The 26,976-nt window shown below is 43.1% G+C and overlaps 2 protein-coding genes across 5 annotated transcripts in view; one reads left to right on the top strand and one right to left on the bottom strand.

Moving 5' to 3' along the window:
* VIPAS39 (VPS33B interacting protein, apical-basolateral polarity regulator, spe-39 homolog) overlaps positions 1-26,976 on the top strand; it is a 37,986-nt gene that overhangs the window by 2,769 nt on the left and 8,241 nt on the right. For 2 of the 4 annotated variants that reach the window (XR_006219014.1, XM_007095012.2), the window contains exons 1-13: positions 8,813-8,962; positions 12,452-12,544; positions 13,650-13,752; positions 15,427-15,573; positions 16,410-16,448; positions 16,796-16,860; positions 17,589-17,645; positions 18,826-18,918; positions 19,561-19,594; positions 20,086-20,188; positions 21,787-21,814; positions 25,039-25,112; positions 26,819-26,894. Coding sequence is in view for 3 of the 4 variants with exons in the window: in XM_007095012.2 (XP_007095074.1) it covers positions 12,452-12,544; positions 13,650-13,752; positions 15,427-15,573; positions 16,410-16,448; positions 16,796-16,860; positions 17,589-17,645; positions 18,826-18,918; positions 19,561-19,594; positions 20,086-20,188; positions 21,787-21,814; positions 25,039-25,112; positions 26,819-26,894 (912 nt within the window). In the remaining variant the exon portion in view is untranslated. Of the gene's footprint in view, positions 1-8,681; positions 8,772-8,812; positions 8,963-12,451; positions 12,545-13,649; positions 13,753-15,426; positions 15,574-16,409; positions 16,449-16,795; positions 16,861-17,588; positions 17,646-18,825; positions 18,919-19,560; positions 19,595-20,085; positions 20,189-21,786; positions 21,815-25,038; positions 25,113-26,818; positions 26,895-26,976 lie in introns of those variants that run through there. The other 2 variants (XM_042990232.1, XM_042990233.1) reach the window with 2 other exon arrangements.
* AHSA1 (activator of HSP90 ATPase activity 1) lies at positions 550-8,380 on the bottom strand. The gene is made up of 9 exons (XM_007095011.2): positions 8,175-8,380; positions 6,632-6,822; positions 4,804-4,886; positions 4,290-4,407; positions 3,107-3,195; positions 2,175-2,303; positions 1,590-1,691; positions 1,058-1,109; positions 550-940 (listed from the first exon to the last, which is right to left on the bottom strand). The coding sequence occupies exons 1-9, from the start codon at positions 8,252-8,254 to the stop codon at positions 768-770; spliced, it is 1,017 nt and encodes a 338-aa protein (XP_007095073.1). The 5' UTR covers positions 8,255-8,380; the 3' UTR covers positions 550-767.

Here is a 26,976-nt window from a genome sequence, read left to right as displayed (position 1 = left end):
TCTGCAAGTTCCAGTCCTTCTCAACTCTTGCAAAGTATCAGCTGTAGGATCTGGGAGGTTACTGAAGGAAAGCAAGACTTGGATTTTTCTAAGACAGAAATGCAGGTAGTAGCTTTTTCATAAGGCTATTATGGGGGTTAAATGAGCTAATGCAAGGGGGCTACTTAGTCTCCAGTACATAGAACTGCTCAGTAAGCAGAAGCTCTGAACCTGAGGTCCACAGTCCCCCCTGCCAAGGGCAGGGGATCTTCCCATGTATCAAACCAGCACCTGGTGCTCGTCTCTTGAGAAGAGGCCACACAGAGAGGCAAGCCTAGGGTGCAGTTTCTTGGCACTGTTTACCCCCGAGAACCCCGCCTTGTCTTCTCGCAGTGAGGGGAGCAGCTCTGTGCCAGTCTGCAGAGAGGAGACTAGCTCAGGAATGCGGTGAGGTGGTTTCTTTCCTGCCTAATTACCTGCCCTTACCCAGAATGGTTTTCCCTTTAATTCAGTGTCTTCAAGGGAACTCATTAATACCAGCCACCCAAGCAACACAGGTTTCCAGATATGCACGTTTTTTAAATTACGTTTATTTAGCGTATGTACACATAAAAGAGAAATCACCCTCTGATCCCACCCAGCAGAAAACATGCACAAACCCAAGATATACGTGGAGGGAAGGGGCCCCAGCCCCAAGTTAGTGGTTGGGATGGTGCAATCCTGTGAGTCCCAAGCCCCAGTCAGGAGAGGGCTGGACCGAAGCACTGGGCAGCCCCTTGCTGCCAGCCCTAAAATAAGCGTGCGCCGTAGCCAAAGGTCTGTTTGATGCCCTCAAAGTAGTACCGCTGCCAACCCTGCCGCGTCCTCTCTTCCTCGGGGGCAGGGATGCCTCTGCCTTCCATGCACAGCTCAGTCTCTCCATTCTTGTCTATGAAGGTCAAGGTGATGGTGGCAAAATGCCCTGGGGAGAGGCAGAGGGGAGGGGGGTTTAAGATCCAGGGTTTCCGTCAGGGTTGGAGACTAAGGGGGAAAGAAAGAGTTCTGGGGGTAATGGCACTAAGCAACTATGCATACTTACCTTCTGGCCAAGATTTAAACCTCCACTTCATCACAATAAGTTTCTCAGGGACCTAAAATAACCAGAGAGATCAGTGTGTACCGTAGACTCCAATGCGCCAGATCCTGGCTAGGACCAGCCGTCTGTCTTTCGTTCGGCCTACGGTCTGTGCAATTCTACACCTCGGGGGCACAAAGTGGACCGTGGAGTTGGTAGCATCTGCACCAACACAGGCTACGGCCTCTCCTCTCACTCCCAAGTCCAGTCCGGTCAACTGTGCCCAGGTGACAGTTCAGCGCTACAAATGGAAAGTTCCAGCCGCCAATATACATGACATCTCTTCCATGTTTGATTTCTTCAGGAAGAACTAATTTAACTCTGAGGAGAAAAATTCTAGGAAAGCAAGAGAATTCAACTGCAACATTCTTTTGAAAATAAAAAAATGAGGTTTTACTAACCAGAGAGATTGAATTTTGCCTACAGAGCTGGAAAAAGGAATGTTTTTCTTCTGACCTGAGACTATATCCTGGGTCTGGGGCTAGCAGGCACTCACCAGATCAGTGAATTCCCCAGAGACGTTGCCATCTACCAGGTGAAACTTCCCACCTTTGTCTGCTTCTAACATTGCAGGAGCATGGGTAAAGGCCTGAACGAGCTGTGGGGGGGGAAAAAAAAAAGAGGTAGGGAAGATGTCCCTCTCAGTGGGACCTAGGGACAAACGCCAGGTGATGCCTGCACACCTTAGCTCTCATTTCCAAAGGCACCACTCTGTCCAATGACTGGCTTCTGTTATGTCCCACTACAAAGGGACAGCCACTGCTCAGGGCTTTGACCTGAGTAACTCTTTGTAAATCCATGACGCCAATACTTCAGATCCATTCACTTTTCCAACAAGAATGCTTCCAGTGGTGCCCACTTAAACCACCCCAAAACACTATACAGGAGGACAGAGAGCAAGTCCACTTTGAGGAGTAGAGTGAACACAGAAGGGTTTTTTCTTTGTCGCTACTTGTACGAGGAAATCCTCATGGCACCACTTTTTAGTACCTGCTCTGCATGCAGAGGGGATGTGCCTACAACATCCCAAGTCACCTGAGCAGCAAATGCCCGGAGGCCTGACGGACAAGATTATACTTACCTCTTGGGTGGTAAAGACTCTATACAGCTCCTCTGGTGATGTCAGGAAGGTTTCTCTAAGGGTGATCTTACAAGTGGGGATTTTGACACCAACAGGTCTGGCCTGGGTTTTTGAAGGAGCAGACTTAGCCTGTGGAAGTGGCAGCGAGAAAGGTTTAGAGGGTGGGAAGCCTCCATTAACGTGGCTTCCAGGACAGGCCTGTCACTCATTCTCACAAACTTCTTCGCCTCCAGTGCTAATTGTTCCAGGAGGCTGGATGGACGTTTTTAGGGGAACCTTCCCAGAATGTTCTCAGTTCCCACCGAAAACAACACTCCCAGTGGAGGACAGATCCTCACTGGAAACCCCACTGACCAAAGGACCTGGCAAACCACTGGGCATTTCTGAAGCACTCAGTGTAATTCTCCAGGAAAAATTCTGTGCTCAAAGAGCTGGAAGCAGCCACCTCCCCTCGGGAATCTCCGTCACTGTGCTGGCAGAAGGGCAGCGGGGCTGCAAACCAAGTGCTGAGCCTGAACTGTACAAGTTCTAGCTCCACAAAAACTAGCTGCTCACCCTGCAAATGTGGTGAAATTGATCAATTTCCTAATAGGTGAATGTCGTGATCTAAGCCCAGTACCTTCGTGACCCCTCTAGTGTCAAAGTACGAAATATCAACACCCCACTTAGAAAGAATACTGAAAACATAGATAGCTGAAGACCATCCTGTGTTCACAACCTAACTGGTGTTAAATGCAATCAGGAGAAACTCTGAAGCCCCTGCTGGCTTCCATTTGCTCTAGGGGTTTGTTATAAATGATTAAAACCCAGTGAAAGAGGGACAAACAACTACACACTGTGGACTCTGTAAAAAGCACATGGGCAGATCACAGGCTGCTGTGGCTTGGAGGTTAGGGTCAGAGAAAGAGCACATGGAAATACCACTTATTTACCTTGCGCTCCTCAGTTTTCAGTGCTGGCTGCCCGGCTGGGTCTACTGACTCTCCATTCATTGTAGGCAAGATCATGCCCTGCGTGAACTCTGAAAAAATAAAATCCCCACTCCTAGAAGTTATTTCTTAGTAGCTGAGATGTGGGGCTTCTTTAGAGTTTGACAAACATGGACGTCTTACCCCCAAATGAAGTAATGACAAAGAAAGAAAGAGTCTACTTACTTTAGGTCTTTACCTTTGCACTATGCCAAACAGGTATCTGAGTGTATGCTACAGAACACAGAATGTTAACTAGGATGATTCTAAATCTCGCTCCATTAGAAGCAACACAACTTGTTAAATGTACATGAGGTCTCCTATGGATGGTAGCCAGCGAATGTAGTGGCACTTTCAAGGAATTCAAGAGCAGGGCAAGATACCCACAGATGCATACTTAGTCCCCCTTCTCCACTCTGCCTTACCTCAGTAGAATAGCCACACCTAGTGCACCAGAGCACTCGTTCTCACCAGAAGAGGTATCACCTCGTATGCTGGTGCCCTTTGACAGTCATTTTATGTACTCCCAACACCAAGATCAGAACACACTGGCAGAACTGGAATTCTAGGGGAGAGCTGAGCTGACTGCTATCCTAATGACCCCCTAAGTGTCCCTGGAGAATGCATGTCAAAGATAGTCCAGGACTGTGCTCAAGCAGTCCAGGGATGCCAAGTCTTTAGATCACACCGTTCAACAGAAATGTAATGACAGCCTCAAATATAATCTTAAGTTTTCTAGTAGCCACAGTAAAGTGTTAAAACAGAGAAGTGAAATTAGTTTTAGTAACACGTTTAACCCAATACATCCAAACTATCGTATCAATATAAAAAGCTATTAGTAATTTCACATTCCTCTTCCGGTACCAAGTTTTCAAAACCCACCGTGTTTTCTACTCACGGCACAGCTCGACTTGGGACTATCTGCATTTCAAGTGCTCAACAGTCAATATATCAGATAATCCATCTCTATATCTTTCCCTTATTCAGAGTTTATAGATTGATTTTGAGGTGAAATAAGCCCCCTCCCCCACAAATCTTTTACCCATCTGGCAAAGAAAGGACTGTCAGGACCCTTAATCAGAGTCTGATGGTCGGGGGTGGGAGGGAACTACCTCCTCAAGGCATACGTTAACTACTCAAGGGATACCTGTTTTGAGGGTGCTGATGTAAATTCCCATTGCTTCTCTTAGGAGTTTCACCCCTTCTTCCTTCATTAAGGCCACGAGATTTGTGTCAGGCTCATCTTTGGCAAGGCTCACACTAATCTGAGTGAAAGATCAGAAGTAGGTGGTAAATAACTTGAGGGGCACCCATGACATGGAATGTGGGTGCTGAGCAATCAGATAGCTGCTGACATTTCCAAAGGAAACGTGTGAGGGTTGGGGTATTTTTCCAATCCCCATGAGTGTTCCTTCTTGCATTCTGCCAAAGCCAAGGTGGCTAACATTAGAACCCAAGTTACTAGCTAAAGCGGAGTAATTAAACACGCACAAGCTGTGCTGGAAGCTCTCAATGGCACCACAGACCTAGGAAATCATCTACAAACTGAGGTTCTGAATGCTTGGGCCAGGCCTGGGCTTTAACCTTGAATGGGAAGTCATTTTTCTCATCTGAGAATAGAGAATGTGGAAGACTCAGATGAGGAATTAGGAAGCACAAACCTCTACTTCATCCACACTGTTTTCATCAGACAAATTGGGGATCTCCACATGTCCCTTGTACTGTACTCCAGACTTAGAGGTACCTGTCAAAAGCAATGCAACATCATTAGTCTCCCCCTTTGCAGGAAAAGGCTGCTCTAGAGTCCTAGCTACTCTTCTGCTTGCACTTTTTTTTTTGCTTGCACTTCTTTTGAACTACTGAACTGACCCTCTTTATTCTGAGATAAAGCCAGACGCAACCAACCCTCCCCGCTTCTCCCCTGGAAGAAATGTCTTTCCTCATTAGATCTGTTGAGGCCAACTGCGTTATTACTGTATGGGACTAAGAGCCGTGTGGATGTGGCACTGGCAGGAATTCTGCCAGGGAGAACTTAGGTCAACAATCAATGCGGTCAGTTCTGCAAGAATGCTTGTTTTGAAAATACAAATTTATTCCGATGTGACTGACATATTAGTGGTCGATCTGATCACAGCATGAATTTCACATCTGCTAACACAGGATTTCTTTCACGAGAAACACTAGGTGAACACACACCCACACAAAACCACACCCAGCTGAAATGAGCTGCACAGGAATACACAAAACACACACATCTCAAACATTTATCTGCCAGCAGCCTCAGTTCCCCATGTGCTATGAGCCACGCCACCCACACTGGTGTTACAACTTCTGATTTCAGCTGACCCTCCTTCCACCAATCGACAATAACCCACATGCTGCAACCCTTCTGATGCCCACTTTCACAAGTGAACTTCAGGTCTTTTTCAAGGTAAAGCACCATGTTTACTGTATTATTTACGTACTTCTTCCCATATAACATGTGTGGACTGTGCTATCAATTTTTATGTTCCTAAATTTTAAAAATGTGTCACCAATGAAGGTTTTTGGGTGTTGTGTCGTGTCCCTAACCCTATCCTCCCCATAAGCCCTGTGGTTTTGGTTGAGCAATTTTGCACAGTATGGGGATTTTTAGGAACACACGGGTGACGTTACAGCAGAACTGACTGTATTTCAAAATGAACCAACAAGATGATTATTGATCTTCACTTCTCCTGACCTCAGTTTCTCAATCTATAAAAAAAGGACTGGGCAAGATGATACCCAAGGTTCCTTTCAGACTACTATAATTTTTTTTAAAAAAGTCACAAACAGATAGATCTACTCTTCTCCTCTTTTTTACCATTTACTTGAAAAATGCTCATCGAGGCACAAATCTAATGTATGCTTTGCCCCACACATGTATTCCTTTAGCTTTAGTGCCTTTTAAAATTGTCAGGACCATCCAGCTAGGGCACATACATGGCTCCAATTCTTTGCCAGTACCACCACAGAAGGGACACAAAAACTGGAGGATAAAACCACCCCAAATTATAGTCACACAGAAACTTCGTTAGCAGGGTAGCCTAAACTGGTGGATTCACACTGGAGAAAGTAAAAAAAAAAAAAAAAAAAAAAAAAAAAAAAAAAAATCAAGACCAAAAAAACCCTCCCCTTCCCACCTTTAAGTCAATCATCCAAGAGACAAAAGTTAGCTAGTCTGAGGAAACGTTACCTGACATAAAATGTCCTAACATATCATGTGGCCCAAAGATTCAGTGGCCCAGCTGCTTCACTGGTGGCGGCTTATGAGGCCCACAGAGAGAAAATGCATTTAGTGTCCCACAGCAGCAGAGAAATTTTGGCACCCAATACTGATTTCTATAAAAGTAAAGCAGCCCTGTGTCCCCTGAAGAGTTCCTAACCTTCCCAAAACTGTTCTCCCCGGCTCCTTAATTGGTCAACCAAAATGCAGTTAGCCTTTGTTCTAATGGCCCAGCACAGACTTACCTGTCCAGTTTAGTTTGATGCTCCATTCATAAAAGAAGATAAGTTTGCCTTTGCGATTGTTAATGGATGCCTCTCCATCAAGCTTATTCACTTCTGTCACCTCACACTTGCCTTCCTCATTTTGCACCCGCACTGCCAGGAACAGCGTTTTCAGCTTATCCGTGGACCAGTTTGAAGCATCCCTCTCTGTCCTGCAAAACAGAAATAAAACTATGGACTAGCAGCCAAATGGAAGACACACTGCTTGCTCTGTGCGAGAGAATCCAAGGCTAAAAGAGACCTGACAAATACTCTGAAAAGACCAGTCCCACTCCCGTACATCCACAAACATGTTATCCTCTTTTAGGAAGATAAGGAGTCCCATACTGTCAAGAAAGATAACTGCTGTGTGGAATGGTTACAAATCAAATGGAAAATTATACTTTCCTTTCTCAGCATGATGGTGCTAAAGTCAGTATTTGACACTTGAACATGGCGCCCCCGTTTGACCAAATGGAAAACTGTGACCATCTTGCTGAGGTCAGGAGCCTAAGAGTGGGCCCTAGAATGCAGTATTTAGCTAATAAGTCCGGTAAGTAAGAAAGCAATAATCTTGACCTCATTAGCACAGTGTTCTGACCTGTCAAATTCAGGCTGTGCTATAAATTCCCTACACATTCTGTGTCCTCTAAACGTCTAGGAAAACAATGTTAAATCCAGGGCTTCAAACCAAATTAGATCAAAGCACTATGTATGTTAAAAGGAGAGGAGATAGGTTGAAATATAGAGAAGAAAAATCACTATCTGCCTCCCAACATACTAACTAGCAGAGAACCCAGCAGCAAAAAGGGCTGCAACGAAGTAAAAATGAAAGCAACGGGAACAAAGTTCAGTGGAGTTAAAAGAGAAAAAAATAGTACTTTTAGGACATTTCATAAATGAGAGTAAGCTTTTAAAAGTGGTTAAGTTATAAAACCGTGATTGCCCGGCAACCGGGGTAGTCCTGGGAGTTACAACACAACCAAATGAATAGTTCCGGGTGAGAGGCCATGGCATCTTCAGCATCACTGTGCTCTGAGCACCCACCGAACACGTTCCAAACCTTTGTCCTCTGTACTGAGGCAGTGGTTCTCTACGACTGACTCTGAATCTCACCCGTAAGCCGCAAAATAAGAATTCCAGCCCACTAGCCCCGAGCCTAACACAGCGATCTCCCAACACAATCCACGCCGTTTTGGGTCTCACGGACTCCTCCGGCCACGTGTGGGAAGCATGTCCTTGCTAAGGCTGGATGCATCGGCCACGGGGGTTATGTTCTCGTATCTCTTGAAACCCCTCCTCTGGGCGCAGCCCTCCACGTCGCCCTCTTGCCCTCTAAACACTGAAACAGAGGCAGGTGGTGGTGTGGAGAGACCTGGGACTACGGACCCCTGCCACAGGAAGAACCCACCCCCACCTCCGGGCAGGGCTGTACCGGTCCTAGTTTTGTTCCGCCCGAGGTTCCAGGGACCCGCAACCCTGGCCGGGCCGTAGCGTTTCCGCGGCCTGGCCCGCTGGCCCTCACCAGTGCCAGTTGTTGACGTTGGTGGCGTCCGCCCGCTCCTCCACGATCCAGCGTGGGTCGCCCTCACCCCACTTGGCCATCAGCTTTCCTGTCGCGCCGCCACCAGCTTCCGAGCAGCCACAGCCACAGCCTCAGGACTGCCTGGTCCCAGCCGCCCGGCAGCGCCTGGAAACTACTAGAAGCGGCAGCAGAACCTCCTGGCTTGCTTTTCCCTCCACCCCCCGCCCCTCCCCGCCTTAACTTCCGGCTCCTCCTCGCTTCCACCGGGTACTTCCGTTCCACCTCCTCGGACTTCAGTTTATGTGTGTTCTAGAGTTCCTTCAAGCTCCTTTGGGCTATCCCTAAATGGGCCGGAAAAGCAACCGCTCACGCGACCATTTATCACCCTTAAGGCCACAAAGAACACGTCTCATTGTTTCCCTAGTCTCTGCATTGGCCTTGCTGAGCCTCATGGGAATTGTAGTCTTGTTTAGTAACCCGCTGGATAACCGCGGAAGGTCGCGCTAAAAGTAAAGGAAACTACTTAGGCACGGAGCGCCAGAAGTTCTGGGAGTTGTAGTCAAGAAGCCCTGTGGCACCTCCGGACAGCGCTTAAAGGTAAAGGCGGGAAAACTACAACTTCCAGCATGCTCTGCGGCCTCTTGCTTGACTCACGTTCCCCCCTTCCGCCCCACCCAGCGACTGTTCGCTTCCGCCCATTTTTATGCAGCTTAGCCTGACTAGAAAGGGTGGTCCAGCGGCGGAAGAGTCTGACGCTGCCCTGAAAGGGTGGGCTCGGTGTGGAAGAGGTGAGGATGTCCCAATCCGCTTGGGCCGCGTATCTGGTTGAGTCCGGCCACGCCGCAGACATATCCTTTCCTGTTACTCTCTCAGGTGTCCCTAGACCGTCCCCCCCCCCCCCCCCCCCCCCCCCCCCCCCCCAGGCCCGACTCTTCCAGTCGGAGCGACCGAGTACGCTGCGAGCTCGAGTACACTCGGGGTTGGAGCTGTGAGTGAGCCTCGACGTTTGATTTTGAAAGAGCATTTACTCTGCCAGCGATCCGCCGGACTCTGGCGACTGCAGTAGGTCCATGGCTTCCTGGACTTTTTGCCTGTAGAGTCTTCCTAGGTTAACCCACATTCCCCGGTTTCCGTTAATAGCCTCACATGTGGAAGCCTGGCTCAGAACATAATTGAATCTGAGTGTAACTTCTCGGTAGCTGGTTTCTGAAGCGTCCTGAGGCTGGGAGCGTGTTGGTTGTGGATTTTTTTTTTTTTTTTCCTGATGCCTGTTGTCCTTCCTTTGTCCTGTACCTCGGATTTGCTTCCCTGTCTTGTGGGCTCTCAGTAAACAGGTGACAGGTGACGATAGGGACAAGCCTCTGCTGTATTTGAAATCATGTCGAAGCACTTTTTCCAGTCACTCTTAAAATTGTACCTGGTTGCTGCAACTTGTAGAGCCATTAAATCTTTATCATTATCTCTTTACTTGGCAAGTAAATTTACGTTCTGATTTGGCTAGAAGTACGAGTTGGTGGCAAGTATCCCCTGCGGTTGCATGGTTAAAAACGATTCCAGAAATTCTCTGGTGGATTATCGGGTGTGTTAGACATATTCTATGCTTATCTGTAGATATTTCCAGATATTTATTTACTGCCCTGGTTTTCCCTAGAGTAAAACAGAAGGACCATGCATGTCAGAGTGGAAGTGATCCAGGAGCTAGAAAACCTGGATTATAGGAGCAATTAGCAAAGTGGTTTTGGTACCGCATTCTTTTGTGCCTCATCTTCCTCATCAGTGAAATAGAGATGGAATCTGCCAGACCTACCTTACAGAGCTGTTGTGAGGATGAGAGTGCTCTATTAAGTTGGCAATCTGCGCCAGGAACATTTACATGCTCTATGTACATCTTCAGTGTTGGTGATAGCCACTCTCAGCATTTTTGTGTCAGATTTTTTTAATCTTTAGGATTGCTTGAAAGTATTTTCTGTCTAGCTTTTTCTAAGCTGCCATGATGCTTTACTAATAAAAATAAATACTGAGCATTACTTTTGTATCAGACGCTAGGTGCTCCACATGTATGATCTAGTTTAAGCTTCACAACAGTTTTATAAGGTAAGGGGTCTATTGTTATGCCCATTTTACAGATGAGGAAACTATGGCTTATAGTGGTTTGACTTACGATTTTTCAGCTTTATGATGGTGCAAAAGTGATGCACATCCAGGAGAAGCCATAGTGTGAGTTCTGAATATGGATCTTTTCCTGGGCTGGCAATATACACTGCACTGTTGTGATGCTTGGCAGTGGCAATGAGCTATGGCACCCAGTCAGCCACATCACAAGAGTGAACAACTGGTACATTTAAACTATTCTGCACCCACACAGCCATTCTGTTTTTTCACTTTCAGTACAGTAGTCAATAAATTACATGAGATATTCAACACTTTATTATAAAATAGGCCTTGCATTAAATGATCTTGCCCAACTGCAGGCTAATATAAGTGTTCTAAGCACATTGAAGGTAGGCTAGGCTAAGCCATGAAGTTCAGTGTTTTCCACTCACGATATTTTCTTACGCTTGGTTTATCAGGATGTTAACCTCATTGTAAGTTAAGGAATATCTGTAGAGTATGTTAAGGGCCATCAGAAGCTTCAATAGGGCTGCCGTGATGAGTGTATGTCAAGCTTCTGTTGTGAAAGGTACCATTGAGAGAAAAGGAAAAGCAAATGAATTCTTTAGAATTTAACCCTGTGTAGCCTTTGGAGTTCTTTTTGTTGCTTTGGGAGTTTTGGTTACTCCATCCTAGTGTTTTTTGTTTTTTAATATTTATTTATTTTGAGAGAGCATGTGTGAGCAGGCTGGAAGGGCAGAGAGGAGAGAGAATCCTAATCTGGCTCCTTGCTGTTAGTGCTGAGCCCGACATGGGATTCAATCCCAGAAACTGTGAGATCCTGACCCAGGCTGAAATCAAGAGTCGGACCCTTAACTGACTGAGCCACCCAGGAACCCCACTGTTTTCTTAGTTTAAATCAGTTTTCACTCTGTCCAGTTGGCATTGATAATTTTTTTCAGAGTGAAATCTAATTTTAGAATAGTGATGGGAGGGACTTGTGGTATTTTGACTGATTCTTTATATATATATATTTTCTTTTCTTGGCCATGCTCTCAGTTCCCAGAATTTGGCCAATACTTATTTGTAAATTAATCATAATTTGAAGATACAGGCAGAATAATTCTACTTCATTTAATCTTTGCTTGCTTTCTTCTGACATTTAGCAAGCATGTATGAAAACAAGAGCCAGTTTTATTCACTGTGGTATTCCCAGGGCCTAGAATAGTGCCTCAAAGATGGCACTCAGTATTAGATAAATGTTGAATACGTGAATGCAATTTTTATGTTTTGTCGGTGCTTTTTCTTCAATTTAATTTTTTAAATATTGATTTTTGAGAGAGGGGGGAGAGTGTGAGCAGGGGAGGAGCAGAGAGAGAGGGAGACAGAGAATCCAAGCAGGCTCCTCACTGTCAGTGCAGAGCCCGATGTGGGGCTTGAATTCATGAACTGTGAGATCATGACCTGAGCTGAAGTTGGATGGTTAACTAACTGAGCCACCCAGGCACCCGGGTTTTGTTGATACTTTGATCTTGTGTATTCAGCAAAATTTGGGATGCATTTTTATAACACTTGCCTGTCTTGTGCTGTTACCTTTATACATATCTATGCTGAATACCCCAGCTTTCTTGTAGGGTGCTTCAGAAGAGGGGCTGTGTCTTGTACTTTTTTTTTTTAATGTTTATTTTTGAGAGAGACAGAGACAGAGACAGAGTGCGAGTGGGAGGGGGGCAGAGAGAGAGGGAGACACAGAATCCGAAGCAGGCTCCAGGCTCTGAGCTGTCAGCACAGAGCCTGACGTGGGGCTTGAACTCACGAACCATGAGATCATGACCTGAGCTGAAGTTGGCCGTTTAACCTACTGAGCCACCCAGGCGCCCCTATCTTGCATTTTTTACATATCCCTCACAGCTCCTGAGAGAGTTCCTTGAACAAAGTAGGTAGTCTAGGAATGAATGAGTACTCGTGGGTAATTAGAGGATCAAAAGTATGATTTGATCAGTTGGAGACCCAAGGATCTGATTTTATGTGGCAGATTCAATATTTGCTCTAATTCTTTGAAATGTCCCCAAATCACTGGGGTGTGGGGTAGGAGGGAGAGTTTGTAGTGAAGGAAATTAAAGTTTTTGGAGCTCTGTGGGAAGTGATCCAGGAAACGACATGTATCTGTCTTACTCTTACTCCAGATGAATCGGACAAAAGGTGATGAGGAGGAGTATTGGAACAGCTCCAAGTTCAAGGCTTTCACCTTTGATGATGAAGATGATGAACTGTCACAGGTGGGTTTTCTTGAGCAATTGCTGCAGGTCACACCTCCTCCACAGTGCCACTCTAAAATTCCTTCCCCTTGTGTCCTTGTTAAGCTAGCTTTTGACTGTGTGTCCATTAGGCTCAGAAGTGTTTGGGGTCAGACCTTTAGAAAAATCTTCATAGAAAAGAGGTTTCAAAACAGAGCCAGAAAGATTGTAAAAATCAACTCTCCACCCTTCTTACTTTTGTTCTTAAGGTAACTTATTCCTTTCAGTTTTTTTTTCCCTCAGAACCCCAAGTCTTTTATCATATGATGTAATTGTTATTTTTGAACAATGAATTGGATTGGAAGTTGTCTTTATTGCATCTATTTTACAAATGGGGAAACATTTATTTTTGGAGAGATGGACAAACTCACTCAGGTTTACACAGTAAGTCATTGCCAGGAATATGATTAGCACTTTTTTTTTTTAAGAGGTTTTTTTTTTTTTTTTTTTTTTAATGTTTTACTTATTTTTGAGGGGAGCGGGGGCAAAGAGGCAGATAGATCTGAAGCAGGCTTCACATTGATAGCAGCGAGCCCAATGCAGGGCTCGAACCCATGAACTGTGGGATCGTGACCTGACTGAAGTTGGATGCTCAACCAACTGAGCCACCCAGGCGCCTCAAGAGTTGTTTGTTTGTTTGTTTGTTTGCCTTTTAAGTTTATTTATTTATTTTGAGAGAGAGAGGTTGAGAGAGCATACGCATGCACTCTAGGGCAAGGCAGAAAGAAGGAGAGAGAGAATCCCAAAAAACTCCACATTGTCAGTGCAAAGCCTGATATGGGGCTGGATCCCATGAACTGTGAGATCATGACCTGAGCTGAAATCAAGAGTCAGAACTGACTGAGCCGCCCAGGTGCCCCTATTATTAGAACCTAAAAGCAGCTTTGATTCCTTCTAACTCTTGCCACTGGACTGCAGTGTTGGCTAAAGAACAATTTGTTTTCTTGGCAAATATCTGGCAGGCTAGATTGCAAAGGGTGAAAGTGTTTGCCATCTTTAAGTCCCAATTGCTCAGCCACCTTGATTGTCAAAGAGATAGGTGGGAAATACTGCTTACCTGAGTGCCCTGCCTTATGTCCCTCTGCAGTTAAAGGAATCCAAGAGAGCAGTAAATAGTCTTCGAGACTTCGTGGATGATGATGATGACGATGACCTGGAGAGAGTCAGCTGGAGTGGGGAGCCAGTGGGAAGTAAGTAGAAGAGGCTATAGGAGGGGATTGATATTCAGGGTTCTTGTCACTAATGAGGGCTCCATTTGCTTGTCCTCCCAGTGTTTTGTCAAGAAGGGGAATGAGGGTAGACTATTTTCAGATGAGCATACATTTGGAAATTTAACCTCAGAAGATACTTAAGGAAATAACAGTAGTTCCCATGTGGCTGTCTAGTCTGCTGTCTTAGGGTTAATGCTTGGCTGGGTATTTCAGACTCACTTGGGGTGCTTGTTAAAATTAAATTCCTAGGCTTCACTCCAGAGACTTAGATTCAGTAGGTCTCGGGGGTGAGGGTCTTAATTTGTGATAGGTACTGTAAGTGCTTCCAATTTGCAGTCATATTTGGGACTATTGGTTTAATTGCCCCTAACTGGCTGGCAGGACTGACTTCCTTAGCCACCAAGTCTCATCGTCTAGCTGTTTTATAATACCACTTAATGGTTTTGCAGAGTCCATCTGATTTTTGAGAATGTTAAAATTTTTTTAATGTAGGAATATCATCCCACTTTAAAAATATAGTATTTTAGGCAATGAATGAAAAGTTTCCCTCTCACACTATCGTGCATTTACTGTTCTCAGTCCCTGCTATCCCAAAACACTGCTGTGGTTTGTTTCCTGTGTGTTCAACTAAAGATTCTTTTTACATTTGGAAATGCATATAGGAATATGTATATTCTTATCCCCTCTTTTACACCAGTGGTAGCATGCTTTATACCCTGCTCTTTTCAATTGACAATATAGCTTGGAGATCTTTCCATATCAGTACGTAAAGAAGTTTCTCATTCTCTATTTTTTAAAATTATTTTATTTTATTTTTCAGAGAGAGAGAAGCAGAGCACAAGCAGGGGAGGGGCAGAGAGAGAGGGAGACGAATCTGAAACAGGCTCCAGGTTTTGAGCTGTCAGTACAGAGCCCAATGTGGAGCTCGAACTCATGAGCTGTGAGATCATGACCTGAGCTGAAGTCGGACACTTAACCGACTGAGCCACCCAGGCGCCCCACTCTCATTCTCTCTTTTAAAACAACAGCATCGATTATGTTGTATGGGTTTACCATAATTTGTTTAAACAGTCTACTTTTGATGAACTTTAGATTGTTTCCAATCTTTTGTTTATACTGCTATCAATAACCTTGTTTTTGGCCCATATATGAGTATATGAAAGATCAATTCTTGAGTGGCATCACTGGCAGAGGGTATTTGCATCTGTATGGGTTAGATATTGCCAAATTGTTCTCCACAGGGACTGTACCAGTGTGCCCCCATCAGCGATGTTTGAGTGTTCCTGTTTCCCCACAGCTTTGCCAACACAGGGTATTATTGAACTCTAGATCTTTGCCAGTTTTACAGGGGCCAATGGTATCTCAGTGCACTTTTACTTTGTGTAATTCTTTTATTAGAAGTAAGGTTGAGCATCTTTTCGTATGTTTTATAGCCACTTGAATTTCCTTTTCTGTGATCCATTTGTTAATTTCCTTTGCTCGTTTTTCTGTTGATGAGTCGATTTGAATTTATTTTTTCTCTCTACTTCAATTTTTTAAGTCCATGTCAATAACAGACCAGGGCCTCTGGTGAAAAACTTTTAGTATTTATCAGAATGCTGTATATCAAGGATTATTTTGTATGAGAATCACTGATTTAGTTCTATCTCACAGGTATCTCATGGTCCATCAAAGAGACTGCTGGTAACAGTGGGTCAAACCAGGAGGGGCGTGAACAGCTCAAGAGCCGAAACAGCTTCTCCTCCTATGCACAATTACCCAAACCTACTTCTACCTACTCCCTGAGCAGCTTTTTTAGAGGTAAAGAGATTGTTAAAGGGGTAGGGGGGCCCTCCTTTTCTCTTTCCAAAAAAAAAAAAAGAAGCACCCAGTTTATAATTTTCATTTACTCTGGAAGAAAAAGATTATTGAAGGATAAAGAATTATCTTTGGAACTGGCAGTTAGGGATTAGAAGTCAGAGAAGAGAGACGTTCAGAGGGATTTGACAGGAACATGATGAACAAAACTGACATTAGTTCTGTGGCAGGTGCTGAAGAAATTTACCTAGGTCAGGATTCCTGCCTACCCCTGTGCATTGCTGTAGGGAACCCTTGTTTACTACTGGTGGGGATATAAAATGGCATAGCCACTGCGGAAGACAGTATGGCAGTTCCTTAAAAAAGTAAGCCAGACATACAAGGACAAATACTGTATGATTCCATTTCTATAAGATACCTACAATATTTAGGTTCATAAAGACAGTAAAATAGTGGTGACCGGAACTGGAGGTTAGGAGAAATGGGGAGTTATTGTTTAATGGGTACAGAGTCTTAGTTTGGGATGATAAGAAAGTCCTAGAGATGGATAGTGGTGATGGTTGTACAGTGTGAATGTACTCAGTGCCACCAAACTGTACATTTGAGAATGGTAAAAAATGTTTATGTCATGTATATTTTACCACAAGTAAAAAAAATTTTTTTTCCCTGACTTTGTTTTTCATGGCACCTCAAATTTCTGAAGTTGAATGGAGGTTTCTTTTAAGCCTTGAGTTCCCACATTGCATAAGAAAGGTTCTATACATACTGCATCCTTAACCAAGTGAAATGCCTCTGACTGGAACTATTGACCTCTCCCTTTACATGTTCTTTACTTCCAGGGAGAACTAGACCTGGAAGTTTCCAGTCCCTTTCAGATGGTAAGCATTGACCCTCTGCTCTGGAGTACTATGGGAGATGTTACTGATATGGGGTACACTCTGCAGGGTCATGGAGATAGGTGGTAATTAGATGAAATGTTTTCTGAGTCTAACACCATTAGAGAAATTTTCTGATTTTGAGTAAGGAGGTCAAGATCATTCTGGCTATAGGGGCAAGGGGTGACTTCTAGGGGCGCTGTTTCTGGGGAGGAGCCGAGATCTATTTTGGGCCATAAAGATGCCTTGGGACCTCACGAGTCAAAAAAATGCATGTGAGAAGGAAGCAGTAGAGGAGAGGAGTGACATGAAGATGGTGTCCTTCTGAATCAGCTGCCTATTTTTTCCAGCTCTGTCGGACACACCTGCCAAAAGCTATGCTCCAGAGCTGGGCAGACCTAAGGGGGAGTACAGGGTGAGTTATATCTTGCACTGGTGTGACACTTCACACAGTGCAGAGTGCTTTGACATACGTTATCTTGCTTGATCTTCCTAACTTTTTGACCAGCTAATACCTTAACTTTTATGTAGAGAAGAAAACTGGATTTCTAAATATCAGGGCTTGCCTTGGGTCTCACAGCTATTAAGTGGTGGAACTGGGACTCCGTTTATTTACTGATTCCGTCCTAGCGCACTTCCCTTACCCATTACACTGCCTTTTGAAGGCTGTATTTTGAAACTTTTGATCATCGCTGTGGTCTGGAAGCTTTGTGGAGCTCATATTCCCAAGAAGCACATAACAAAGTAAATTGATTCATAAGGAAGACAGTATATCATAAGATCCAGAAGAGAAACGTGTCTCCTTCTTTTCCTTCTGTCTGCATAACCGTCAGTTAGAATCCCAAAATGTGACTAATTGTATCTAGGGGGTGAAATCCTGAACCAGTAGGCATAGGGTTATGGTTTTGCCAGTTGGTTCTTTCCCTTTTTGATCCATCTCTTCTTGCCTGTATTGTCCCTGTTGTAATTTCTTCAGACACTCAGAACAAGACCATTCTTGTTCTTCATTTTTTTTTCATCCATTCCCTCCCACAAAATATTTCCCCATTAGGGAATAAAGATAAGAGTTTTAAGTGAGGAGCTGGCACACTGATAATGCTGATCCCTTAACTTCTTGAGATTCGTGTGTTGCTAATATTCTAGGATTATAGCAATGACTGGAGCCCCAGTGACACAGTGCGACGCCTTCGGAAGGGCAAGGTAAGGCCACTGGAGAGAGAATTCTTGTGGGAAGAGAGCACCATGGCTGGGAGAAAACGTTTTCAAAATACATATGTTATAAAGGATTTTTTATCAAGAATATATAAAGAACAATAATTATCTTCAATAAGAAGATAAACAACTCAGTAAAAAACTTGGTGCAAGATGTAACCAGTTACATCAAAAAAAGATAGGTGAATAGCCAAAGAGCACTTGAAAAGTTCTTTCACATTAACAGTTATCAAGAAGATGTGAATTAAAACTGTGAGATACCACTGTATAGCCACTAGAATGGCTAAACTTACAAGTATTGATCATACCAAGCATTGGGACGCTGTGGAGGAGCCAGAACTCTGGTACACTGAGAGCAAGAAGGGAAAATGTTAAAACTACTCTGGAAAATAGTCTGGCACCTTCTTATGAAGTTAAACATACACTTAACTTCATTGCTAGACATTTACAATCCAAGAGGAATGAAGACTTATGTTCAAAGACTTGTACACAAATTTTTGTAACAGCTTCATTTATAAATAGCCCCCAAAGTAGAAATAACCCAAATATCCTTCAGGAGATAAATGGATAAATGGTGATATGTCCATACAATGGCAAACTGTTTACCAGTAAGTAGGAATAAATTAGTGGTACTCACCACAATGTATTGATTCATCTCAGAAATGTGATCTTGAAGGGCATCTGGCTGGCTCAGTCAGTAGAGCATGTGTCTCTAGATCTCAGGGTCATGAGTTCAAGTCATGTGGGTGTGGAGCCTACTAAAAACAAAACAAACAAACAAAAAAAAGTGAAATTGAGTAAAAGAAGCCAAATGTGAAAGAGTACAGATTGTATGATTCTGTTTCTGAAATCCTAGAAAAGGGAAAACTTTGGTGATTAAAAACAGATGAGTGGTTGTGAGGGGCTAGAGATTGGGTCGGGGGGGAGTTGGCATCAAAGCTGACAAGGAACTTTTTGGGGTGATGGAGTTGTTCTGTATCTTGATTATGGTAGTATATGAACTTGTCAAACTCACTGAATTTTACAGTTGAATAGGGTAGACTTTATTGTATGTAAATTATACCTCCTTAAAAAGAGAACAGGTGATCTCTCTACCCATTGACTTTGGCAGGACTTCATCAGGACATCAGGACTTTCTTGCACGCTAATTCTGTTCTTATTTTGCCAGGCCTGCTCACTAGAAAGATTCCGCTCCTTACAGGACAAGCTACAACTCCTAGAGGAAGCAGTAAGCATGCATGATGGAAATGTCATTACTGCAGTAAGTTGTGGGTTTTGTTTGTCGTTTGTTTAATTGTTGTTTTCAGTAGTTTCTCAAAGTCCAATCAGAATAGGACTTTAACATTTTAGGTTAAATGTCTAGTAAAGATCCTAGATTTCTCTTATTTATTTGTTTGTTTATTTTAAGAGAGAGAAAGGGAGAGCAAGAGCATGGAAGGGGCAGAGAGGGGGAGAGACACAATCCTGAGCAGGCTTTGTGCTGTGGGCACAGAGCTTGATGCAGCACTTGAACTCACAAACCATGAACTAAAACCAAGAGTCAGATGCTTAACTGAGCCACCCAAGCACCCCCTCGATTCCTCTTAAAGTGTAGGATTCTCAGTAATACATGCTCTGAGGCTCGGCTGGCAGGACATGCATTGTATGTGGAACTCTTGATTATAATCAGGAAGCAGCAGGTTGGCTTCTAAAAAGTAATCTGAGAGAGAAGAGGTATGAGAGCAGTCTCTCAGAGGGGGTGTCTCTTGCCAGTGTGGGAATGGGCAGGTGGACTTCTCTTAGACATCTGCCAAGATGCCTAATGTGTCGCTGACATCATTTCTAGACATCAGGAGCTCAGGGCAGGGCTTTGCGTTTGAAAGGTTACACAGAGTAATTTATTCTTTGTTCTCCTTTCCTCTAGGTTCTGATATTCCTGAAGAGGACACTGAGCAAAGGTGAGCATGGGTTGAGAGAGATCTTCAGTCAACAAGATACCGGCTACATTTGAAGGGAGAATGTCATTGTGGCTTTTATCAGAATTCACCATGATCAGGTCTGTTTCTGAGACAGCTGGGATGGCCTAAGACTTCAGAGTATCCATCTCATCTCTTGAGGGCAGTTTTTCATCCTGTAGGGTGATAAGTCTATTCACTTCGAAGTGTCCCTATTTGCTAGACAGACAGATGGCTGTGTTGATTTGAGGACTTCAGAGTCCATGCTAGGTGCCTGCTGGTTGAGTTGGTGAAGGCTGACTGAATGGCTAAGAGTTGCCCTGGACCATGGAGTGCATTGATGGTGGATTGAGCCAGAGGAATGGGTACCATAAAAAGCTGTTCCTTGCTTGTGATTGGGTCTGAGATGTTTGGAATGTATGAGGGGGGAGACCAATTTCACACCTGAGTAATAGGCTTTAATCTTCCCCACCTAACTATTTCCTGCCTGCCAGAGATCCTCTTCCGAGAGCTGGAGGTGCGACAGGTTGCTCTGAGACATCTCATTCACTTCCTTAAAGAAATAGGGGATCAAAAGTTGCTTTTAGACCTCTTCAGGTAAGAACTGATCATCTTATCTATGAAGTTTACTGAGTCCTTATTCAAAGCACGCTGGAGAATACAAAGAGAAAAGATATTGTCCTTTTTTTGTTATTAGATAAGATACTGAAACGGTGATGGGATAACTAATGCACCTCAGCCTGTGATAAAGTGACAGTATAGCAGGTGGTTAAGGAGGCGGCCCTGGAGTCAAACATACCTACATTGAATACTGGCAACACCACTTAGTTCATAGAGTGACCTTGAACAAGTTGCCCAACCTTTCCAAGCATTAGTTCCAAACCTGTACAATGGAAATGATGATTTGTACCCGGCAGGTCATTATGAAGATTAAAAGAGTTAGTGTGGGAAAAGCACTTAGCTTAATACATAGTCTGTATTAATATTTTTAAGCATTTTGTTATAAAAGACTCAGAATAAAGGTATCTTTTATTGTTTGGTCCCCAATGATGCCAGTGGGAAGTACGGTGGAAGAGCAAAAGAAGAAAATAACAATCTTTAGTCAGGATACCCAAGGAAAGCCACATGGAGGTGTTTAGGAATTGAGACTAGGTAGGACTCTAATAGGTAGAGAGGCAAGAGGTAGGCATATGTGCTGGTGGTCAGGGGCAGGAGAATATCTTCTACCATGTTTTCCTTCCTTCCCTATCTCATTCTAATCAGTAGAGACTTTCCTGCCCTTAGATTAAAATGTATATTATGTCTTTTCTTCAATGTCAGGAAAGCGGTTAGAACCTTTGTTTAGGCTGATAATGTGGCCTATGGTAACTCCAATTATCTAGTGACTCCAGCACAGTGGTGAGCTGCTCCAAGACTATGGTGGGAAAAGCAGATCACCTGGTCAGGGCCAAGATTACAGATGTTAGCGAGGAATTTGCAGAAGACATGTTCATTGAGGCAGGCTGTTCTCTCCCTCCTTCCCTCCCTCCCTCCCTCCCTCCCTCCCTCCCTCCCTCCCTCCCTCCCTTCCTCCCTTCCTCCCTTCCTTCCCTCCTTCCCTCCCTCCCTCCCTCCCTCCCTCCCTCCCTCCCTCCTGATCAACAAGGCTTTATTAGGCATCACCTCTAGGCCAAAGCAGTGATGTTAGTTACAGTGGTCCATTCAGAATAAGAAAGAATTAGAAGACAATGTCCTTGTTCTCCAAGGTCTTACCACCTTTGGGATAGACAAAACCCATTCTACACTACGTGAAAACAACAGAATAATATAGAAGATCTGTTTCCAGGATTGTTCTGACAGAGAAGAGGGCTTTAATCTTTCCAAAAAACCCTGTAAGATTACTGTGGGCTAAGGTTTTGTGGAGGCTCTGAGCCTATCAGACCTGTTAACATTACAAAGTTATTACTGTCCTGCAATGCCTTCTTGTCCTTGCTTTTTTCTCAGCTAGAGCGATCAGGGGAACATTCATACCTGATCCACCATGTGTTTTGAAGAGGTTGTTCATAGAAATTTTAAGAGGAGGGCTTATTTCATTTATGGAGGCAAATTTATGAGTTTGAATTGTGTTTCTCCTAGAGCAGCCATCCTATTTTGTGAGGTTATACTGCCACACATCAATAGATAAAAATGCCCTGCTCCCTTCTGCTTCTTCCCAGGTTCCTAGATAGAACAGAAGAGCTTGCGGTAAGTGTGGCCTTTGTTTCAGTTGGGGACCTGTTTAACAGAAATCAAAGCCAAAACCCAGCCTCCAAGATCCCAGAAATCTAAGCCAAAACCCAGCCTCCGAGATCCCAGACTAGTTAACAGTTTCCTTCCTTTGGTATTGATTGCATCCGGAAGAGAAAGGCACTGGGAAGCCTGAAAACTAAATCCAAATGATGTACTGTTTCTTTTTATATGCTCTTTTGATTGGGCGTGTCAATAAACACTTTTTTGAATAAATGAATAAAAACTGGCCTGGTCAATTTGTAATTTGTTTTTTAGTTCTTAGTTGTTTTCACTTCCTGGTTTGTAGGAGCTTTTGGGTTTTGGCTTCTAATGCTAGAAGATGTTGGAGAGTTAAGAGGGATTAGAAAGCAGATATAGGTCAAGAAGGAAGATAGGTCAAGCCGGGCTGCACCCAATACACATTTTGGCTGAGGGCTGAATGGCCAAGTGTGCAAACTGATTTTTGGCAGATTTTCACCATTACAGAATAAACTCCTGGAATACCAGAATAAATCTGAAATTGTACCAAAAATTTCATTATTTTATTAAAAGTGTAGAGATATACTTTTAAAAGTTTGCCATTGTAGCGCAGGGGTAAGAATTCCTTAGCATATCCATGGCAGGATTGTCCCTTCGGTCACTACACCACACGTTTGTGGTGTTATCAGTGCTCACATTCAGCTGGCACGCTTAATAATCTTGCTAACCTTCTTCACACAGCAGAATAAAATTGAGGAAAATGTTTTTTCAGTCACATTTTGTAAAAGGAACTTTTACTTAATATTCAAGGCATGGAACAATCACAAAAATCCTTTATCTTAATCTACTGAAAGTGATTGGCAGTCTGTAGCAATCATTTTGAAAAGCTTTTTGTTTACATTTTTAATCTCCATAGATTTGTTGTGTTGTTTTTTTTTTTATGTTCATTTTTTTTTTTTGAGAGAGAGAGAGAGAGAGTGTGAGCAGGGGAGGGGCAGAGAGAGGGAGACACAGAATCTGAAGCAGGCTCCAGGCTCTGAGTGTCAGCACAGAGCCCAACACGGGGCTCGAACTCATGAGCCATGAAATCATGAGGTGAGCCGAAGTCATATGTTTAACCGACTGCGTCACTGAAGCGCCCCTAATCTCCATAGATTGGAAGCTGTAGGGAATTTTCTTCATACAGCATTCTTATGAAGTTTGTTGTTTTGAAGTTTGATTAGTGAAAATAGGTGTGTTTGGGTCATGCATTTTCTTCTAAAACTTTATTTTCTTCCTATTCTCTATTATATTTGAATTGAAGATTCAGATTTACATGCATGCTGTTTTATATAAATTTGGAGTTTAACAACCTTACGAATTTGAGAATTGACAAAGCTGATGATAGTCTCCTTTCAGTTTCTCCTCACAGAGTGGGAAGGTTACCTAAGTAGGACTTTCCTGAAAGACTTAAGGCCAAATGGAATTGAACAATAAAAATAAACCATAGCTCTCAAAGATTGCTTTCTTTAATACTAGGAATGATTGTATACCAAACATTTTATGAAGATTAGATTATGATATAATTTCTATTATTCTGTGTTATCATTTACATTTTTATATACTTGTTCCTAAAAGGATATACTGTCCTTCTTAAAGTCAGTTCATTCTCTTAATATTCATATTAACTGTCAGTCTGTTTATTTATTTATGAAAGATTGTATTTTTAAGTAATCTCTACACCCAACGTAGGGCTTGAACTCACAATCCCAAGATCAAGAGTTGCATGCGCACTGAGCCAGACAGGTGCCCCTAATCTATTTTTTTATTTTTGGAAAGTTTTTAATTGTGCATAAAATCTCAACTCTCATAACCATCATAAATTATTGCATCAATTAGCTCTTGTAATAATAAATAGGGACTAACTTTTTAATTATTTTTAATTTTTAATGTTTATTTTAGAGAGAGCACAAATGTGCTCACGTGCAAGTGGGGGAGGGACAGAGACAGAGGGAGACAGAGGATCCAAAGTGGGCTCTGTGCTGACAGCAGAGAGCCCCAGAGCCTGACGCTGGGCTTAAACTCAGGAAATGTGAGATCATGACCTGAGCTGAAGTTGGACACTTAACTGACTGAGCCACCCAGGCGTCCCAAATAGGGATTTAATCTTCAGTTCCTTTTTCAGAATTCCAAAATAGGAAGCACATAAGAAGATTGTCTTTCAGAGTTATATGTATGACTTACGGTATTTGAATGTGAGTCTTCACGTGTCAACAGTGAATCAGATGACTTGCCTTACTTGTGTTACTGATGTTGTCAATTATTAGGTATTTACAGGATCATGCTACCATTGATTGTGTATAAGGTCAAGGATGCCAAAAATAATGTTGAAGTAAGCATTTAGCTCTTTGGCCTTTTGAAAGGCTAAGGCTGAAGCAAAAGCTGGTTTTAGTTAAATAGGCTAAAGCCAAACTTTGGAGTAAAGCTGGGTGCTCAGCTACTCAGTGCTTCATTGTAGGCCAGCGCTGTCCAAATAGAGCTTCCTACGATGATGGCAGCATTCTGTATCTGTGCTACTGGATATGGTAGCCACTAGTCCACATGTAGCTTTTGTACACTTAAAAAAATGACTACTGTAACTAAGGATCTGAATTGTTTAATTTAACGTAAATCATTTAAATGTAAATGTAAACCAGATATGGGTAGTGGTTACTGTATTAGATATTGCAGTTATAAATAAACCAAAGAGTGGTTTTGAAGATTTTTTTTGAAGTAATCTGTATAACCCTGAGATCAAGAGTCACATACACTGGGGTGCCTGGGTGGCTCAGTCAGTTAAGTGTCCGACTTCAGCTCAGGTCACGGTCTCATGGTTCGTGGGTTCAGGCCGCACATTGGGTTCTGTGCTGACAGCTCAGAGCCTGGAGCCTGCTTGGGATTCTGTGTCTCCCTCTCTCTCTGTTCCTCCCCCACTCATACACTCACTCTCTCTCTCTCTCTCAAAAATAAATGAACGTTAAAAAAAACAAAGTCACATGCACTACTTACTGAGCCAGCCCCTGAAGAGCAATTTGAATCACTGTTTATCCTCTCCACACCCGCACACCCATCCACGCCCAGAGGAATCTCTGATAATGAAGAATTTAGTTTTTAAGGATGGAAGGTCTAGTTACATAGCTAACTCAGCCTTCTAAGGAGACAAAATAACTCAAAGCCTGCCTTTTTTTTTTTTTTAATTGTAGCTGTCTCATTATCGAGAGCATTTGAACATTCAGGACCCCGAGAAACGAAAAGAATTTCTTAAGACCTGCATTGGGTAAGTATGGGGGAGAAATGTTTTTAATCATAAATCTTCTTAAATAGAGAAGCGAAGAGACTAAGGGAGTGGATAGGTAGTTGAAGGGAAAGCCTAATAGTGGGTCATATAAGCATCATTAAAGATGGTCTCATTCAGTGAAGTGATTCCAAAATTAATTCCCCAGTAGAGTTTTCACTGATGGGTAGTAAATTGAGAAAAATAAAGACAATAAAAAGAGGGTTTTTTCTACCGCTAAATTTATTTTATTTGAAGACTGCCTTTTATTCTGGAATTTTTTCTTTCCTTCCTCTCCTTCCTTTTTTTGGTGACAAAATGCATTGGAATTTTTTTATGACCTCATATATTAAAATAAAAAGTTGGCAACACTTTACCTTCCATATTATTTTCAGTGTTACTGGTCCTTGAGACCCCAAAGCACAAGAACCGCTGATTCAGCCTACGTGTTTATCCAGGATGTAAGTCCCTGTAAAAACCAGCCCATATATTATTCTTCCAGTGATACACACTCACTGCTCTTGGAAGTAGCTTATTTTATTGTTGAATAACCTTCATTATCATAAAATGCTTTGTTATCTTGGGCTGAAACTTGCTTCCCTCTATCTTTCAAGACAGGTATAGAGTCTTCCCGGTAGGCCTTACTTCAGGTTCAGTATTCATGGTTGCTTTAGTCCCTAATGGGACGTGAGTGCCTGGTTTCACATTTAGAAATTTGTCTTTGTCTGTGCAATCCTTAATTTGAACATTATCAAATACTGAGCTATGTCATAGTGGCCTCTGGTGAACCAAGAGAAAAGTTGGAATAGTGAAGGAACTGAAACCTATTGCTGTCTCTCTTTATCTCTTGGCAAAAATTGGCTGTGGCTCATGCTTCTCTGGGATAGTGTAATTGAGTTTCAGAATTCTTCCAGGAGTGAGTGGAGTATGGGACTAAGACAGCAATTTCTAAAGGAGAGATCTGTGAACTGGAAGCTTAAAATCTGGCTTCTATTCCTGGCCTTACCCCTTGACTTACCATGTATGACTTTTAGGCAAGACGCTGTTTGTCTCTTAACATTTTCACATGTAAGATGAAAGGTAGGGACCGTTGATCAAGTTTGTGTAGATCTGTGAGATCTTTATCAATCTATAAATGTACCACCATGCCTTGTAATTTAATTGTACCTTATTTCTCTGCAGTAAGAAACCACAGCACTTCACTGGGTTGTGGGTGATAGGCAGTTGGCTAAGCTCACTCACTCAGTATCTCATTTGTCACCAGCTCCCACAGTGAGAGGATTCTAATTCCTCAGCACAACCACTGATGACTACATACATCTTGTAGACTTAGAGGATCCTTCCTTCCTTTTTTTTTTTTTTTTTTTAAAGATTTTATTTTTCTTCAAGTAATCTCTCCACCCAACATGGAGCTTGAACTCATAACCCTGAGATTAATAAGAGTCTCACGCTCTACCAGCTGAGCCAGCCAGGTGCTGATCAGGATCCCTCCTGAAGTGGCAAAACCTTAAATACAGAATCCTAGTCAAAGGTCTATTCGGTTTTCTGCTTTCTCTCTCTCTGCCTTTCAGGGATGGTCTAAAGGTGCATTGGGATCAGATTTGTGAAGCGCTGTGAGCCTCTTGTGCTTACAGTGGAGTTTTGGTTTAGTTGGGTTTGTTTCTTGTTTTAGTAGAAAAAGAGGCGCTAACCTTCTGGCTCTCTACCAGTTTGCCATTTTCAGCAGAAGATTCTGCACATATTCAAGACCATTACACCCTCCTGGAACGTCAGATCATTATTGAGGTTAGACTCCTTGTCTCTACGTTTTCTGCTTCAATGCCAGTGCTCAGTGTCATTCAGCATCTAGGAGACTTCTGTGCTCTGT

This window comes from Panthera tigris, chromosome B3 (genome assembly GCF_018350195.1).
Source record: "Panthera tigris isolate Pti1 chromosome B3, P.tigris_Pti1_mat1.1, whole genome shotgun sequence".
NCBI lineage: Eukaryota > Metazoa > Chordata > Mammalia > Carnivora > Felidae > Panthera > Panthera tigris.
This window is presented reverse-complemented; position numbering and strand designations above follow the sequence as displayed.

Bases quoted from the DNA above. Each gene is read 5' to 3' on its own strand.
- AHSA1 (XM_007095011.2), bottom strand. From the start codon at position 8,254: ATGGCCAAGTGGGGTGAGGGCGACCCACGCTGGATCGTGGAGGAGCGG. The intron at 6,823-8,174 runs GTGAGGGCCAGC...TCTGTTTTGCAG, and splicing joins AACGTCAACAACTGGCACTG to GACAGAGAGGGATGCTTCAA. The intron at 1,692-2,174 runs GTAAGTATAATC...CCCCCCCCACAG, and splicing joins GAGTCTTTACCACCCAAGAG to CTCGTTCAGGCCTTTACCCA.